General features: G+C 36.4%; 1 protein-coding gene across 6 annotated transcripts in view; it reads left to right on the top strand.

Moving 5' to 3' along the window:
• Positions 1 to 17,941, top strand: part of ADAMTS20 (ADAM metallopeptidase with thrombospondin type 1 motif 20) — a 104,490-nt gene that overhangs the window by 16,898 nt on the left and 69,651 nt on the right. For 5 of the 6 annotated variants that reach the window (XR_008574670.1, XR_008574671.1, XM_054809970.1 and 2 more), the window contains exons 4-10: positions 1,298 to 1,554; positions 12,716 to 12,799; positions 13,518 to 13,642; positions 14,392 to 14,432; positions 14,758 to 14,863; positions 15,984 to 16,130; positions 16,768 to 16,909. Coding sequence is in view for 4 of the 6 variants with exons in the window: in XM_054809970.1 (XP_054665945.1) it covers positions 1,298 to 1,554; positions 12,716 to 12,799; positions 13,518 to 13,642; positions 14,392 to 14,432; positions 14,758 to 14,863; positions 15,984 to 16,130; positions 16,768 to 16,909 (902 nt within the window). In the remaining 2 variants the exon portion in view is untranslated. The remainder of the gene's footprint in view (positions 1 to 1,297; positions 1,555 to 12,715; positions 12,800 to 13,517; positions 13,643 to 14,391; positions 14,433 to 14,757; positions 14,864 to 15,983; positions 16,131 to 16,767; positions 16,910 to 17,941) is intronic. The other variant, XM_054809978.1, reaches the window with a different exon arrangement.

Here is a 17,941-nt window from a genome sequence, read left to right as displayed (position 1 = left end):
CATCAAACTCAGTTAATCTGAACACATCTAAGATACGTAGGTGCTCATGGGCAAGTTCCTTTTCAAAGCCAGTCCCCAAATTCTCCCCTCATTATTGTTAATGCTAATAGTTTTTGCAATTATCATAGTTATATTTGGCGACTGACTTTTAGACAATTACTCAGCAAACTTTAAGGCGCTTACTTTTGTCCCTCTATTGTCCCTCTACTGTTGTTTTCTGGCTGCATTGTGCCATAACTTTAAAGAGGACGGACTATTGACCTGTCAAAAGTAGCTTAAAGTTTATGGATGAGGGCTTTTCCCTTTAAATATGGAATACATAGATTTAAATCCATAGATTTAGTGGAGAATGACAGAGTTGGGATCTCTGAATTCTTGAGTCAGTAGCGAAGTCATTAGAATAAAAAGATTAGGAGACATATCCTTTGGCGCCTAGCTTTGAGAGGAAATCTAGCTTCCAGAAGGACAGTGGAGGTTTGTTCTGAGGGGGCTGAAGTGTCCGGTTAGATGCTTAAGTTCTGGAGACTAGTCAAAATTCAGATATGCTTCTCAGTTAAGTATTTTTATGCGGGCTATTGCTAAGGTGACTCCCCGATCAATGCATGGATTTTATGTATGAGGCATCAGAAGCCTCTGGTGACTGGACGATACAGGATAATTGGAAGTATTACGGTACTTAGTTTGGAGGTGTCTGAGTAGGTTCTATAGTTCTTTACAACCTGATCCTACATAATGAATATTCAACGAAGCTGTCAAGGAAGTCACTGAAGTATTTTGATGTGTACTTATGAAGTAAACTCTATGAATATAATGTTATACAAATGAAAAAGTCAATAGGGACTTGAATCCAGGACTCAGACCTAGTCTTTGTTATGGTTTGTTTTGATTGGTTCCATTGGTGTCAAAGGTTTGTGTGTTTAAAAAAAATAAAAATACTTAACTTGCTTCCTTTGTTGCACTGCTTAAGCTGTAGTGCTTATCTCCTTCTAGCCTGTGTGTTTGGATTATACTGCATTCTAGGAACTGTATAATACTGCTATCTCTTAATTTTTAGCAAGATTTTTAGCAATGAATCCATATATGATAGAACTATTTGATAATGCACAAGACATCTAATTTGATGTTCCTGTTACAGCCTTCCATGTTTAATATATTTTTTATTAGTTCTTGCAATGGTTGTCTTGGAAATAAGATCATAAATGTAAGTTCACTTTGTCTATTTTGGGCAGCCTTTTGCCTGTTTCTCTTTTTAAATTTAGAAACTGCATTCAACAGTAAATCTTTTTTTACTTTACAGAAAAAGAGTTGAAAAGCACTTTACTACATCCAACCTTCAGCAGTTTAAATGAAGAGAGCAATGTTTTACAGAAGTCTCACAGTTTAGAGTATGCTTTAAATAACCTATCTATAGAGGATGGTGGCAATCCACATTCCAGGAAAAAACGTTTTCTTTCTTATCCAAGATATGTAGAAGTCATGGTTACAGCTGACACGAAAATGGTTCGTCACCATGGGCAGAATTTACAGCACTACATACTAACACTGATGTCAATAGTAAGTAAACTTAAGTTCGTAAGTATTAGCAATTTCAATTATTTCTGTTCAGTTGTTTTCCCTTCTGCAACTTCCCTGTCTTTGAATCCAGTATTAAAAGAGATTCCATAAACTTAAAAAAAAAAAAAAAAAATTAGGGCCAGAACTTCAGACTATGAATCTTTTCAGTTTAATGCAGTAAGGTGTATAGGTGAAGTGCTGTGAACTATTTCCTGATTTGCTGTCACATTAGAAGAATTCTTAGGCTTCAGTGAGTTAAACATATGGATTAATTACAGCCAACAGAGGTTAAAAGACATTGTGAAAAAATGCTTGGTTATAGTAATCCTAGCTTTTTCAAGTAACTTCAAATTAATATGGATCAGACTTTGAGTTGGCATCATTTAGTTGAGCTCTTTCTGTGGTGAATTCTTCCTTGAACCAAGAGTTACTACTTTGTACTGATTCAGGATGTAGTACAACAAGCTCTGTAAAATCAAAAAGTTTACCATGACATCTGTTGAACCATTTTTTAGGAAAAGGTGTGCTAAAATATTTTGCATAGTAATTATTTCTAGATTTCCGTCCTTCCATCTGTGCAAGAAGCCTAATTTATATGAAACTACATCTGACTTTGGGCTTGCAAATTAAGACACCTACATAGAGGTATCTATGGAGATATCTGCTTTAAATAATACAAAGCTATTCACTTCACCAGTTATAGACATGTGCTTTTGGATGAACAGAATAGCTCTCTAGTTTCCACTGGGATCAATTCATTTGCTTTATAGAAGTGTCCAGTGCCATTTAAGATGCCAGAGAACATCTGACTTGGCCTCAGCTGCTGCTTCAGAGGTGTGCACGTGCCCTGTAGATCATGTGTCATATCTGCCAGTTCTGTGTAGGTGTCTGATAACATATAGCATCTGACTAGATGACACTAGATAATGTGTAGTTAGGCAACTGAACCAAGTTCTGCTCACTGTAATGTCTAGATCTCCAGCTAATGGCAGTAGAGGTGCTGTTGCCTATTATACAGATGTAGGCACCTAAATTTAGAAGATGGATTTTTCTTTAGTTTATAAGAAAAATAATGAAATTTTAAGGAACATTAGCATACTTAATTTTGAAAAAGTTTTCTGAATTTTTCTGCTGGCAGTGGTGTGAAGGTCTGAAAGTTCATGTATTAAAATAAAATCAGTATTGAAAGTTGGATATTTTCTTTAACTTATAGTATAGATTGAATTTGGTATTCTTATAGAAACAACTGATCCCAAAGGTGCCATTTTTATAAAGTTACTTTTTTAAATACAGAGCTGTACTAAGAAATGAAATGAAGTGGTCAAAAAATTACTTAAAATGGAAGCTGTTTTGTAAAAAACTTTAGAATAAGATGAAATGGAACATATATTGTATAACTTTCATGAGGTGCTGTTGTGATTATAGTAATGTAATTCATTATGTTCTTTTTTAAGAACAAACATTGTTCCTGCATCTGTAGATATTGTACTTTCAACCACTATTCCTTACAGTGCAATGTTTCTTTTGTCTTTTTACTTACATAATTTGACTTCTACTTGGTAAATAGCATATGCATTGTATAATTGCTGCTAAAGATAGTCTATATGAACTGTTTTGAAGATCCAGCATTTAACATATACATGTATGAGTGAAATAATACTATTTCTTTGCTAAAAAGCTTGTGATTTCATTCTTGTGCTTACCTTATACTGTAAAATATTAGGGCTTCAGGCAGTTATTGCTGGCTTTGAGGTAATGGCATACAATAAACCACTACATCTTTAATGTGAATTTAATATGTTTACTGTGGTATTCAGTAAGATGTATAGCTGGCATCTTCTGTCAGCTCTTTTTCTATACGTACATCTGCTACTTCTAAAGGTAATCTTGAAACAAAAGTTTAAGACTTTATTTCTAGAAATGTTTAGCTTTTATAAATGCAGATTATTTTTTTAATATAAAATCAGTTCTGAATTCTGAAAGATTTTCTTCACAGTTCAGTTAATTTCCTCCCCACCCCTGCAAGAATAAGTATCCCTTATTCATATCCCTTCTCCTTGAAGTATTTCAGTGGTGTCGTAGAATTAAGTTGAAAGGGACCTTTGGAAGTCATCTGGTCCAACCCTCTACTCATATATTGCTTTGTCAAACAAATCAAATAATGCATATGAAGATACAGTCTTCAATCTCTTTTCTTTTCCTTCTTTACCATAATAGTTATTTTTCAGTAAGTTAGTAATAAATGTGAAGAATAGGAAAACAAATTACTACCACTCATTGCTGTGTAATCTGTATTAGAATTCATCAGTATGCAGGTGGGTCACTTCTTGACCCACAGCCTATTAGTGTTTGAAATAGAACCATTATTAGTCTTATTTCATTACCCATAAAGAGAAGAAATGAATCTATTAAATTTTATCTTTTCTGCCATTATACAGATAGCTTTGATTATTAAATATAATGGTACTTGTATCTGGTTAAGCAATGTCTCCTGTTACAGGAAATTGTCAGGTTGCTGGCATTTTAGATGAATCAAGCATTATACTTTACCCTTAAAATCATTCTGAAACTTTTAAGGATATTCAGTTTTGGCTTGGATTTTAAAGAAACCTAAAAAGTTTAAGCAAATAAATCCTATTAAATTTTAATGAAACGTAGACATCTAGTTCCCAGAAGAACTTTTGAAACCCTGGCCCATTTTTCTTGTCTTTTCTTCCTTTTTTTTTTTTCAGCATCAACAAAGTCAGCAAAGTAAACTTGCTGCTAAAGGGTACTGTTTTATGAGTGGAAAATAAGAACCGAAATATACAGCTAAATATTTTTAGGGTTTTAAGTGTCTTGTCACTCATCCAATTCAACCTGAAAAGGCTTAACTCTCAGCATGCAAGTAATCCCATTGAACTAGAACTGGAATGCATTTTCTCATTTCTTTAAAATTGCATAAATCTTGGCAAGATGAGTATTCACAGTATTTACGCTATGTCTTGGAAATACTTACTAGTTCTGATTCAAATATGTATATAAAAGTACAAGAAATACCTTGGCCATAGGACTTTATAAAAACATTTGTACTGAAATGCAATAAAGTGGCATTATTTAATGTGAAATGATAAATAAAATAAAGAAATTTGTGATTGCTTAACTTGCAATGTTCGTTCTTGTTCCTCCAAGTGTTGCATCAGCAGAGCAGGCAGTAGGTACTATTAGGTGCCCTAAGATTTTGTAGCTGGAGCACTGTATCTTAGGCACATCGTGTTGTGACAGTTCGAAGTCCCTAACAGAAAGGCTTGATCTTAGCAACTGAAATAATTAAGACAGTAGAGTTTACGGTAAAAGCACCAAAACCTCATCAAATCTGGTTCCATGATACATTTTGAGGTACACTCCTCATTTTCTGAATCAGGTACCTGATTACTGACATCTTTTTAAGAAATGTACTGCTTATATAGTTAGTTTGGTAATAAAAACTTCTTGGTCTGTTCTTACTCTGCAGCAAGAACTTTGTAATCGTGCCTTTCTGAAAAGAAAACTTGACATGTAAATCCACCTGTGGTAGGGCTATGTTGGCCAGCTCAGATTGTGAACTTGGCTGACTGCCTAGTCATGTGAGTGCTAGAGTTAGAGCATGGGAGGGGAGCAGCCATGCATTCAAGGAGAAGATTGAGACAGCATCAATTTATATCGTTTAAGTTAAATTTTTCTAGTTGTAGTCTTGTTTATACTTTTTTTTTTGCCATTCTGACAGCTAATTATCAGCATTGATCATGAAATATTTTCTATGTGGAAACATCCTGTGCAGCAGTGTGCTGCCACTGTCATTAAACAGCCAAATGATTTTGTCCTAATATATATGGGATTAATTTAAAGAATGTCTTATACTTTCTTTGCAGTTCTTACCATACCGCTGGTAACAGTTCATTTCCATAACACTCTGGGAAAACATAGATGCATACTAGCATTCAAGAATATTTGGCATTACTGATTCTTCCATATAGTCATAATTTTAAAAAGTCAGTAGATTTGAATAACTTGTAGGTTAATCATTTCATTTGTATGGCTAGCATCTGAAAGGCAATAAATATTTTTAAATTCAAAATTTAGAGACGAGTATATTGTTTCTTGAATCTACTACTTAAACTACTAAGCTTGTATTTTACCCCTTTGTCACTCAGATCAGTGTATTACTACTAATGCTTCAGGAATGTTCAGTGAAATCTAGAGAGCCAGCACAAAGGCATTTGCTTCTTGCTTAAGCTCTATACCTTATCGTGTTTCTTCTGTATGTATAAAACCACATGATCTTGTGCACTTTGTGGGTAAAAGAAAAGTGGGTATTTGATTGCACACCAATGAATATACATAGCTGGGAATAATTATTTTCAAAGTATCATTCATACAAAATTGTCTGAGCTAGTCTTGTTGCTTATATTGACATACAGATATCTATATGGGCATAAAAAAAATCCCATTTTTTTAAATTGTGACTGTCCTTGTATTCCAGCTCCAGGGTGCCTCTGTATTAAATGTCATAATGCCTCATACCTCATGACATGTTGAGGTCTACCAGCTAATACAGAGATATTGGAGCCAGCAGTGTGCCCAGGTGGCCAAGGCAGCCAACACCACCCTGGCTTGTATCAGAAATAGTGTCGCCAGCAGGACTAGGGAGGTGATTGTCCCCCTGTATGTGGCACTGGTGAGGCTGCACCTCAAGTACTGTGTTCAGTTTTGGGCCCCTAACTACAAGAAAGACATTGAGGTGATGGAGAATGTGCAAGGAGGGGCAATGAAGCTGGTGAAGGGCCCAAAGCACAAGTCTTATGAGGAGCGGCTGAGGGAACTGGGGTTGTTTAGTCTGGAGAAAAGGAGGCTGAGGGGAGTCCTTATTGCTCTCTACAACTACCTGAAAGGAGGTTGTAGCCGGGTGGGTGTTGGTCTCTTCTCCCAAGGAACAAGTGATAGGACAAGAGGAAATGGCCTCAAGTTGCTCCAGGAGAGGTTTAGATTGGATATTAGGAAAAACTTCTTCACTGAAAGGGTTGTCAGTCATTGGAACAGGCTGCCCAGGGAAGTGGTTGAGTCATCACCCCTGGAGGTATTTAAAAGACATGTGGATGTGGTGCTTAGGGACATGGTTTAGTGGTGGACTTGGCACTGTTAGGTTAACAGTTGGACTTTGTGATCATAAAGGTCTTTTCCAACCTAAATGATTCTATGAAATTTTGCAGTACGTTGGCAGGCACATACTTGCCCATCTGTACAATTCACTGCTGTTAGTGCTATTTACTGCTATTGCTACCTAGGTGGTGATGGTGGTTGTTGTTATTAGATATTTAATGATTAGACTAGTACTTGTCTCTAAGATTTTCTCCTCAGTAGTACAGGGTTCAAGGTCTGTCCCTATGGTGAAACCTCAGTACTGTTTAACTATGACAAAGGCCTTGCTCTAAGCTACCTGGAACTCATCTCATGTGTAAGAAGGAGACATTTTGCCAAGCAACACTCATATGTCTTTCTCTGAGTAACTTCTAAAGAAGTCTGGCTATGGTTGTGCCTTGTGAAATTACCTCTTCAGGTAGTTTCTTTCCTTCAGAAGGAAGGATGGATGCTTTGACATTTGAGCTGTACATGATGGCATTTGATGTGATCTGATTATAGCCTTGGTGCATATTTTCATCAAATGGCTGTAGATGATGATAAGTCACATTTACTGAGTTATTGCAATATTAAAGGGATATATATATTTGCAACCATCTCAGTCCCAAGTCAGAGATAACACAGAGCACAAGCATCCCTGGCAGGGTGACTCAGCCTTTAAAAGGGATGTATTCTTTCTTTTTGCCTCCACTAGAGCACAATAGGGAGTCATCTGGAACCTCTACTTGGTTAACTCTGGGGATGGTAGATTGAAGAGGCCTTGGGTGAGGGGATAGGAGATGGCCTAAAACTCATAGGGGAAAAAAAAGGTAACTCCGAGGTGCATATATATACTTATGCATGAGAAGTCTCTGCTAGCATTAGTTTCCACTGGTGAAAGCACAAGTTCGTACAGAAATACGGATGGAACAGAATAGGAATAACACCAGCAGAAATTACACAGCTCTTTCTAATTTTCTCAGTGAAGCAATAAACTCTGTGATGACTTCTTTATCTCATGACTTCAGACAATTCTGGGGTCTTACGAACTATATGACAGAATCAGGATATGACAAGGGAAGAAGTGAAGGAGAAATCTGCCAGATTCTGACTATTTTGCATCCTTTCCGCGCTACAGTGATAAATAAGAGATTGTTGGAGCCTGCAAAAGATGCGTGAGCTAAGAAGTGATATCATGTTTCTTTGAAGGGATATGAATGTTTGTATTGTCCTGGTACCATGGTTGTGTGTAACAGAGAAGAGGAAAGAAAAAGAGGTCTTGTGATACAATATTTAGGAAAAAAGAGCTGAATAAGTTAAATTCAATTTGGATATATCGTTTACTTATCTTCCAGCCTGTAGTTATACTTGCTTGTTTACTAGCACCTTTTCTAAATCAGGCATTTTGCTACAATTCATAGTCCCAGTTTAATGGACAATTACAACAGGGATAGCAAGAGAAACTTAACTTTGTTGTGACCAAGTTGCTTCCAGTCACCTGGCAGCCACAGTTGTGGTGATGACAAGATCTGACTTAATCTTTGCGAATTTAATGAAGAAGAAAGCTGTGATCCTTCCACTGAAGGGTAGCTGGCTTCATATTTTTTTCCTTCCTTTGTTGCTGTGCCATCTGAACTGTTCTGTGGTGTGGATGCTGGGTCTGAGAGTCTGAAAAATCTCTTGAAACTTATTTCCCTTTGTCTTGGCTATTACCTCCTACTTTTGTAAAGCCTGGATTTAGATCACTGTAAAGCAAGTAGATCTGGAAATTGTAAAGAAATTGTGTATTCTATCAAATTCTTATCCCATTTCATCATCCTTTTTCATGATGCTTCTAATAAGAGAGCATTGAAAGAGATATCCTTAGAGTACAGGAGCAGGGAGTACTTATCCTGTTACTTTTTTCACTAAAGATAAGAATCTCATATTCCAGATCTTTGATACTTCCCTGTATTGATCAATCATTTGAAGTCGCAATTGATGATTTTAGCCTGTACAGTTCCCTAGGTAAATCTTCAAGTTGGTTTGTAGTTTTTACCTCTCAGGATTTTTCTCTTCACACGTATGTTCAGTCAGCCTGCAGAATATACCTGACTTCACTGGTAAGGGTATCTCATTATGAGCACAGAGTCTTGGTCTTTGATCCTTTGAAAGCAGTGGTAATAACTAAATGTTTGGAGGTCATGAAAGTGCCCATGAGACACAGGATCTATATTTTGACTCAAAAGTAGGGTTAATGAGAGCAGTGTTACTTTTATGTTTAGCTGGAGCTTACCTGTCTCCATTATGAGAGAAAGTATGCTTCAGATTCTGGTGAGAACTGCTGGCCTTGGGCGTCTAAGTGCCATAATTTCAGGCCTCAGCTGTTCTCCAGACAGAGATAGCCAGTAGATTAATTCAGATAGTGCATGGATATGGTGTTGAAGGTCCTGCAACAGATTCTCTTCAGATGTGCAATGAGATATTCTTCTCTCTTCTTAAACTTACTCAGTCTAATACATCTCCTCTGAGGTATGAGTAACTTGTGTTTTGAAGAAATACTTTTTGCTCAAATATTTTAAATGGACTTGTGTCAACAGGCAGGAAGGAGGACACCTCACTCTGGGTTTTGTGTTGGTTTCTTTGCCTCCTCTATGTTTTCAAATTTTGTTAGCAGATAACCTGAACAGACAGCACTTGCACAACAGTAACAGATTTTTTTTTTTTCAAGGGACTATTAATGTACACGAGGGAACGTCCATCAACTACAGTAATAACCATAAACAAGAAATGCTAAGTTTTAATCCCAGGAAGGCTCCAGCCTGGACTCCTTGCCCAGATTGTTCCGGTCACCTAGGATCAGAAATGAGTCTTCTTATAAGCTTGAGGAGTGGGCCCATGTGAACCTCACAAACAGGGGCGAAGTACAAGATCTTGCAGTTGGGTTGGGGCAATCCTCAGTATTGATACAGACTGGGAGATGAGTGGATTGAGAGCAGCCCTGCCGAGAAGGACTTGAGGATACTGGTGGATGAAAGATTGGATGTGAGCCAGCAATGTGCTCTTGCAGCCCAGAAAACAAACCATATCCTGGGCTACATCAAAAGAAGCATAGCTAGCAGGTTGAGGGGGAGGTGATTCTCCCCTTCTACTCCACTCTCATGAGGCCCCACCAGAAGTACTGCATCCAGCTCTGGGGCCTCCAGTACAAGAAGGGCATGGACCTGTTGGAGCAGGTTCAGAGGAGGGCCACGGAGATGATCAGAGGGCTGGAGCACCTCTCCTATGAAGACAGGCTGAGAGAGTTGGGGTTGTTCAGCCTGGAGAAGAGAAGGCTCTGGGGAGACCTTATAGCAGCCTTTCAATATATAAAGAGGACTCATAAGATCAAGAGACTTTTTACTAAGGCCTGTAGTTGACAGGAAAAGGGGTAACAGTTTTAAACTGGAAGAGAATAAGTTTAGATTGGATATAAGGAAGAATTTTTTTATGATGAGGGTGGTGAGGCACTGGAACAGGTTGTCCAGAGAAGTTGTGGATGTGCCCCATCTTTGGAAGAGTTGAAGGCCAGGTTGGATGGGGCTTTGAGCAACCTGATCTAGTGAAAGATGTCCCTGCCTGTGGCTGGGGGGAGAGTTGGACTAGAAGATCTTTAAGGGTCCCTTCCAACCCAAACCATTCTAGGATTCTGTTTACTGTATTTCTATTGCAGTGCCTGTTTCAATATTGTAATCTAGACATGAAACAGTCTGGCTTTGTCACCTGTTCCATAAAAGATAAACTTGTATAGGTTTATGCTGTAACAAATTCTCTGTTGTAAGTGCCTCTTATATCAGCTTAAGTGGTAGGAAAGTCAGTGCTTGGGACAAGTGTCTTCGCATTATAAGCCAAAGATCCTCGCGGATCTCGTTTCAGATTCCGCTCTGAAATGATTTTGGAATGCCATATGACCCCATCTTCTGTTTCTTCTTTGCTAGAGAGAAATAAATCTTGAAGTAGTTGGGCTGGAGTTAATCTCCTCTAGCCTCATACATCTGAAAATTAGACACCTCGTCTCCCTCCATGGTAAAGGGATGCAGAAATGAAATAACATCTTCCGGTCTTGAATGAAAATACATGTATCTAAATAAGTGTCTGCAGATAGGCATGTCTGCACAACTTCATCATTTCTCCTCCATTGTCCATTGAAGGAATTTAGAGAGCTAGCTTACTGTTAGTTACATGAGCTGAGATGAATGTGATAACTGTCTTATGTTATTCTAAGATAATAATTCATTCGGGAACATACCTTGACTGTTTGTGATATTTCATGAGGAGGATAAATATCCAGAAATATCCTCTGTAGGTTTATTAAAGTGGATCTCAAACTATAAGAACGTATTATGAGCTAGATAGTTTGTGGTAGTTTAAAAGTACTTTTGATAGTATTAAAATGGTAGTTTTATTCCATTCAAATTTAGATAACCCCTTCTGCCTGTATAGTGCTTGAGCCCTTATAGGCACGTGTTCTTGGATAAAGGTATTCTGAATGTGTCTGTGCCTAACGGAACTCTTCAGCGAGTGCTTGACAGATGCTCCTTATTCCCACCTTGGAATAACTGGTCACTTGCTGGTTAGGAACCAAGAATGGAGTCCACATGGAAGGAAGCAGACAATGGCTGTGCTGCTCTGAAATGTGTTCTCCACATGGATTCCAAAACTCAGGTGCATTCCCTGCCCTTATTGAATCCTCTGTTTCCAGCTTGTGTATCAACAAAAGAATGAATACAATGCTGCACATTGTGCTCTCTCCAGTTTAGAGAAAGGGAAGGCATGAGTCAGTGGGAGCTAGTGCTCTGTCAGTTCCAACTTTTAGCAGAATTACTCGGTCTCAGGTACATACTATTCATACACAGCTAAGCGGTGGTTTCACAAGCAATTTGAGCCAGTTTAAGTTTAGGCTACTTTGGAAAGAAGTCTGTTCTTCTGCACCTTTCCCTCTGTCAGCACCTGTGTCGGAGGGGCTGCATCAGGAATGAGATGGTGTTGATTGATATAACATGATGCAAAAAAAGGGAAAAAGAAATAGTTTTGCAGGTGGATCAGTTCCTTGATCCTGTTACTTTTGTAGCCTTGCAGCCTTAGCACAAGCCAGAAGGGAGGAAAGCCAGTACTACTGTGTTTGTTAGCAACTCATGTTTATGTAAGGCTGTCATTCAACAACTGCTCTAAGCCAAACTGTAGAATCCGTATGGATGGGACATCAGAAGCTGTTACTGAGAATGAATAAATTTTTTTATTGCTTTTATGAAAAAAAAGTTTCAAAGTGGTTCACTTTGGTGTACAGGATTGACTCACGATTTTTACTATCTGGCTGTAAGATTATATATAAAATGCCTCTTGGGTATGTAAATATGAATTTTGTGAATGAAGAAAGAAACCTTTGTATGTCATGTATGTTTTCAATACAGGTTTACGACTCAGTTCAGCTTCCATTAAAAGCAAGGCCAAAAACTTACAGGTTCAAAGTTGCTTTCTAAAGCCCTCTTAATATTTCAGGTATTGATTCTACACATCATCCCCATAAAACAGATTATGTCTATGACAGTGACATTATTTTTGTTCTTTCTTTGATATTTTATCAGTTTTGCAATGTATAATAAGCTTACTTTGTACACTAGCATTTCAACATGATGTCTCAGTGTTTGGAAATGAATATAAAATTATAGCTACTTGGATATTAAAACCTGCATTTTTTGTATTTAAGAAGGATATTTTAGGATAGTTACTTTTTACGTGGAAATTAGTATTGAAAAACAGCATGTGTGCACGTTCTGATCTTTGTATGTATAGTAAATATGAGCTATTTTGAGTTAGCATGTTTAAAAACTGGGCAACCCAAACTGTTTTGTCACCATATCCTTGCGTAGATAGGTACAGACAGATACCTGAGATGTCTGTTGTGAAGCAACTTGAGGTTTTTTTGATAACTTGTTTGCATGACAAAAAGAGATATGGTTTATCAGATGAGTTTAATATTCTAAACTTCTGACTTTTTTCTCTTTAGGTTGCAGCAATCTATAAAGATTCAAGTATTGGAAATCTTATAAATATAGTTATTGTAAAATTAATTGTAATTCACAATGAACAGGTAGGAAAAATAAATATTAAAAAGATTTCTTTATAATAGAAGAAACATGAATACATGAATTTGCATTGTAATTCCAAAGTTTAAAATATTTTAGTTTTAAATACAAAGTATTTCCTTGAAATATAAAATTTTGTTTTAAAATAGGAGACTAAACGTCAAATGTGAGGTTAACTGCAGAGCCTTTATTTAATGCCTGTATTCCCCCATCTCTCTATCAGCACTTCCTGTTGACCTAAATGGACATAAATCAGATACTACACAAAAGCTTATGGCATAACTACCTAAAGTGTGGTTATGTGCATGGAAACATGACAGGGAAATGGCAGCTTTTATAGGGGGTTTTGATGGAGAGGTTTCAGCCCTAACAGCTGTAATATTTTAAGATTGTAAGAATTATACACTTTTCAAATACGTGTTTTTATATGTATTTATCATAAATGTCACACTATTTTTAATATTTAACACGTGCTGCGTGCTCACATACATTGATTAAAATAATGAGTTCTCATGGTTGATGACTTGTAGGTAAATGAAGATTTGATCCTACAGACAAATCTGTGTGAGTGAACTCTTATTTGGACTTCTGCTGACTTCCTTTCCATGCACAGTCATTATTTTGCAGATTAGGGGCACAAATAATAAAATAAGAAGCGCAAGTGCATGAATATTAAAACCCTTATTTGTTTGTTTTGGGGTTTTTTTGCCATTTCTTTCTTAGGAAGGACCAGCTATCACTTTTAATGCAGCTACCACTCTTCGTAATTTTTGCTTATGGCAGCAAGCACAAAACACTTTGGATGATGCTCACCCTTCTCATCATGATACTGCTGTTCTTATCACTAGGTACAGTATCTGAAGTAGCCATAATTACTCAGCTAGGTGAGACAAATGCTTCAGTTTCTTTTTTACATCATCATTTTTTAATCATTTCACTGATACTGTTCATAGATAATTGAGGTGAATAAAGATTGTCTTTCACTTCCCAAACCACTGATTATCAATACGTGAGCAATTACTCTGATGATGCTATGTTGGTAGCTAACCATCTCACGAACCTTTTATTAAAGATGGTGGAACTTGCTTAGACCTGAAATTGTTGCATGGAAATTAAGTGTTTAACCATTGTACATACATGTGATAGGGACAGGGTGTTGTGCATAATAGAATCATTACTTTTTTCCCCCAGTGTTCAAGTTGGACACTCTCGTGCACTTCAAACTGTTTGATATTTGTCCTGAATTTTACACTGTTATTTTGGCAGATGGTCCACTACATAAGGTAGTTTCAAGTATGCTGCAATCTGCATGTTTTTCAGCAGCATTTCATGCTTGATCTACCTTCTGCATTGTAGAGAAATAACACAGTATTTGAATTTTTATTCTTTGCAAGCTAGAATGAAAGCCATACTGCAAGCTTAGTTTGGTGAATTTAAATTACTTCTTTCACTAGAATGCAAATTGTTTGTAAGGATTGTAAGATTAAAAATTGAGAATCTGATTTGCAATCGCTGTAATTAATATAGCAACAGTAAAATACTTTAAAAATGTTATTTTATTTGCTGTAATAATTTTAATTAAATCTTTTTTTTCAAGGGAAGATATCTGCAGAGCTAGAGAGAAGTGCGATACTCTTGGTGAGTTATTCTTTTTTAATCAGTATGATTTTCTAGTAGAAAATATATAAGAGAATTTCATTGTAGGGAGAAAAATCAATTAGGAATCAATCAGAAAATAGATGCAAAATTTAAGTCACACAGACAAAAAAAAAAAGTCAACTTATTGATGTTGTTCTGTCCTGGCACATGCTTTAGTGCCAAGTAGTTTTTCATTTTGTGTAAAGTTGCTGCATAGTTGAGGCACGATTTTCAACTTGGGTGCCATAGTATTTATTTATAGTGTCACTCCTTCTACATGAAAATTTATTCTGTTAAGCTTTTATACAAGGATTCAATTTTGCAGGTTTAGCAGAGCTAGGTACAATGTGTGACCCACTACGCAGCTGTTCTATAAGTGAAGAAAATGGATTGAGTGCTGCTTTTACTATAGCGCATGAGCTTGGACATGTGTAAGTACCTATTTCCCAGCAGGTAAATTTTTTTTAATTTCCTTTTGGATATGACCAATTTCCAGTGATGGGCTCCATGTTTCTAAGAGGCCACAGTCTGCTACGTCCTTTTAGAAGAGTCATTATATCTGCCCCTTGCAGTGAGCCAGCTCTGCCCACCACCTAGAAGTAGAGAAATTGCGAATTTTATAACATGGCTGATTGGTATCCTAAATTATGGGAGATAACTGGTCATACAGCTGTATTCTGTCCTTTTGTCATATGAACTGGTTGGGACACTGTGACAGGTATCTTAGATGTGCAGCGTAATCCTGTTAACTGCAATTGCATTCTAGCCCTGATAGGAATTTACCTTTAAGAAAAGACAATTGTTAATATAACGCAGAAATATTCTTCCTTGTGTTTGATCCTTTCAGAATACAATAGAGTAACACAAAGAGAAATACTTTACACAGAAAAATAAGAGGAGATGACAGCATTTTATTTTATGAAGCATACCTCATCAGTGATGGCAGAAAGGTGCTATACTCTATCTAGCTCCATGAGGCATGCCACAGTGTAGGTAACGATGACGTTACAGAGCTCAGTAGCTAGCTTGTTGATTTTCATGTGCCTGGAAGTTCACTTAGATACATGCCATTTGTCATGGTACTTAAACTGAGATATAAAATAAGATGATGTCTTAGTTGCATAAATATGATCTTGATGTGCTCTGTAGTTTGTTTTTGTTACTGAATAGTAAGAGTTATGATGTGAATATTGGGGTAATACGTTATGGGCAGTCTAGTGATGGCCTGTATGTTCAGTTGAGGAGACGGGTCATTCATTTAAAGTAGCATACTCCCAAAACACTGGAGTTTTTCTTGTGAGCTAAAGAACTATGTAATTGTAAAATTCTTACTGTGTCCAGCATTATTAAATTAGGAGCATTTTGAATAAGGAGAGAATTTAGTAAGGCATTTTTAAGATACCTATTGCCACAATGTCAGATAGTCATATTGAGTCCTGTTAAATTAAGGCATTTTAAAACTCAAAACTCAGGCATTTGTTGCTACAACAAAGAGAGTTTCAATTAATTATTGCTGAATTTGTTTTGGAGTTTGTCTATTTTGCTTTTTAGATTTAATGTGCCTCATGATGACAGTTTTAAATGTAAAGAAGCTGGAATTAAACATCAATACCATGTGATGGCTCCAACTTTAAATTACCATACAAGTCCATGGACCTGGTCAAAATGTAGTCAAAAATATATCACTGAATTTCTTGAGTAAGTATCAATATAATGCTATGGTTTTGGTGGTTTGTTTTTGTTTTTTTTTTCCAATTTCATGTCTTTCTGAGAAGTATTTCAAAGATACTGCTTAAATACCATTTTGGGTTGTTCTTAGGTTTAACCACTGACTTGTAGGGCCTCAGTCCTCCAGAATAATACATGAATTTAACTCTTTGGACAATTCATGACTTTGTTAAAGTTACGGTCAACACATAAAGCTAAGAAGATTTTTTTTCTTAATATAGCGGCATTGGTTACTGAAAATATCTGTAGTATGATTTTAGTAGGTCAGAATAGGCACACTTTATTTTCGCAAGTTTTACTTTAAAAAATAAGTGGCAGGTATAATTTCAGCAGTATTATCTTTTTTCCTGTAAGAATGTGAAAATGAGAAATGACAGCCAGAAAGCAAACGAACTGAAGCTTTGTTTGGTGGATATAATGCAAAATCCAATAAAGGAAAATCAAGTGACCTGGTTTATTTTATTCATTTTAATTGAAGTCATTATATAGGCAGGTAGGCATGCAAACCCATAACTCTACTGAGATATACATGTGTAAGTGTTGTGTGAATAGCCTCCTGGTAAATTAAGAGTGATTTATTCACATTTTGTTCCTGTTTTTACAACAGTACTGGTTATGGTGAATGTCTCCTAGACAAACCTAGTGGAAGAATATATGATCTTTCCTCTCAGCTGCCTGGGTCAATGTATGATGTCAACAAGCAGTGTGAACTTATGTTCGGTCTTGGATCACAAGTGTGCCCATATCTGGTGAGTGAACAACACTTGGACTCATGCTCAGTCTATACTAAAAAAATTACTGAAAGGTAGGTTTAGAAATGAAATCTCAGGATTTCTGATTTTGGAAGAATTTTATCCTGAAATATGTCGAAGTTGAGGTTCTATTCTGTTGAAGGGGAAAGAGTTCAGTGGAGAGCATTGCAGCTCCATGTGCTAGAAGTATACAGAATTAAAAAGCAGGATGAATTAACTTTGATTTGCACATCTGTGAATGTGATAATTCCTTTAAAAGATCTGAAACTGCATAAATTAAGGCTTCCTGCAACTACTGAAAGGGAATTATTTCAACACTATCTACAAGTGTTTTCACGTTATAGCTCCTATCTTACGTGAGCAGGTCTTTCTTACCTGGTTCTTTTAGTGCTTTTTAAAAAAATTACATCTTGAAAGTTAATATATTAATTCAAATATTTGTTCTAAATGTTTGGTCCAAAATGTAGATTCCGTCCACTTAGTCAAACAGTCAAAAAATATTTTCATGCCTGTTAGAGTGTACATTTTGTGTGCTTAACAAAATTTCTTTAAAGCAGAATTGGAATCTAGAAAGAAAACTTGAGTAGATTAACAATGAAACTTAAGTTATATTTTGAAAACTTAGTGTGCCCAGTGCAATGTAAAATAAATACAGATATAACATTATAACTTCACTTATTACTGTCAAGATGTCATGCAGAATTAGATTTTGGACCAACTTGTCAAATACCTCTACTAGTATTGCAAGGCTTGTTGAAGCTGATTAAAGGAGAGAATTTAAGATGATATTCAGACTGAATGAAGTGGAGCTTTTGGTGAGGTAAAATGTTTAGGAGGAGTTGGGCTTTGTGGGAATATTGTAGGAAAGTAAAGGGGGATTCAAAGAACTGAAGATGGTGTTACTGAAGACTGCTTTGTAAATTTTGCAATCCGTTAAGATTATTCGTCCAATCAGAGTCTTTTAACAATTTGAAAAGGAGGTTTTTTCTTAATTTTCTAGTCAGTGTATTTTTAAGAAGAATTCCAGTT

Source organism: Grus americana, chromosome 1 (genome assembly GCF_028858705.1).
Source record: "Grus americana isolate bGruAme1 chromosome 1, bGruAme1.mat, whole genome shotgun sequence".
Taxonomy (NCBI): domain Eukaryota; kingdom Metazoa; phylum Chordata; class Aves; order Gruiformes; family Gruidae; genus Grus; species Grus americana.
Note: the sequence above shows the minus strand (reverse complement) of the source record. Positions and strands in the feature narration are given on the sequence as shown.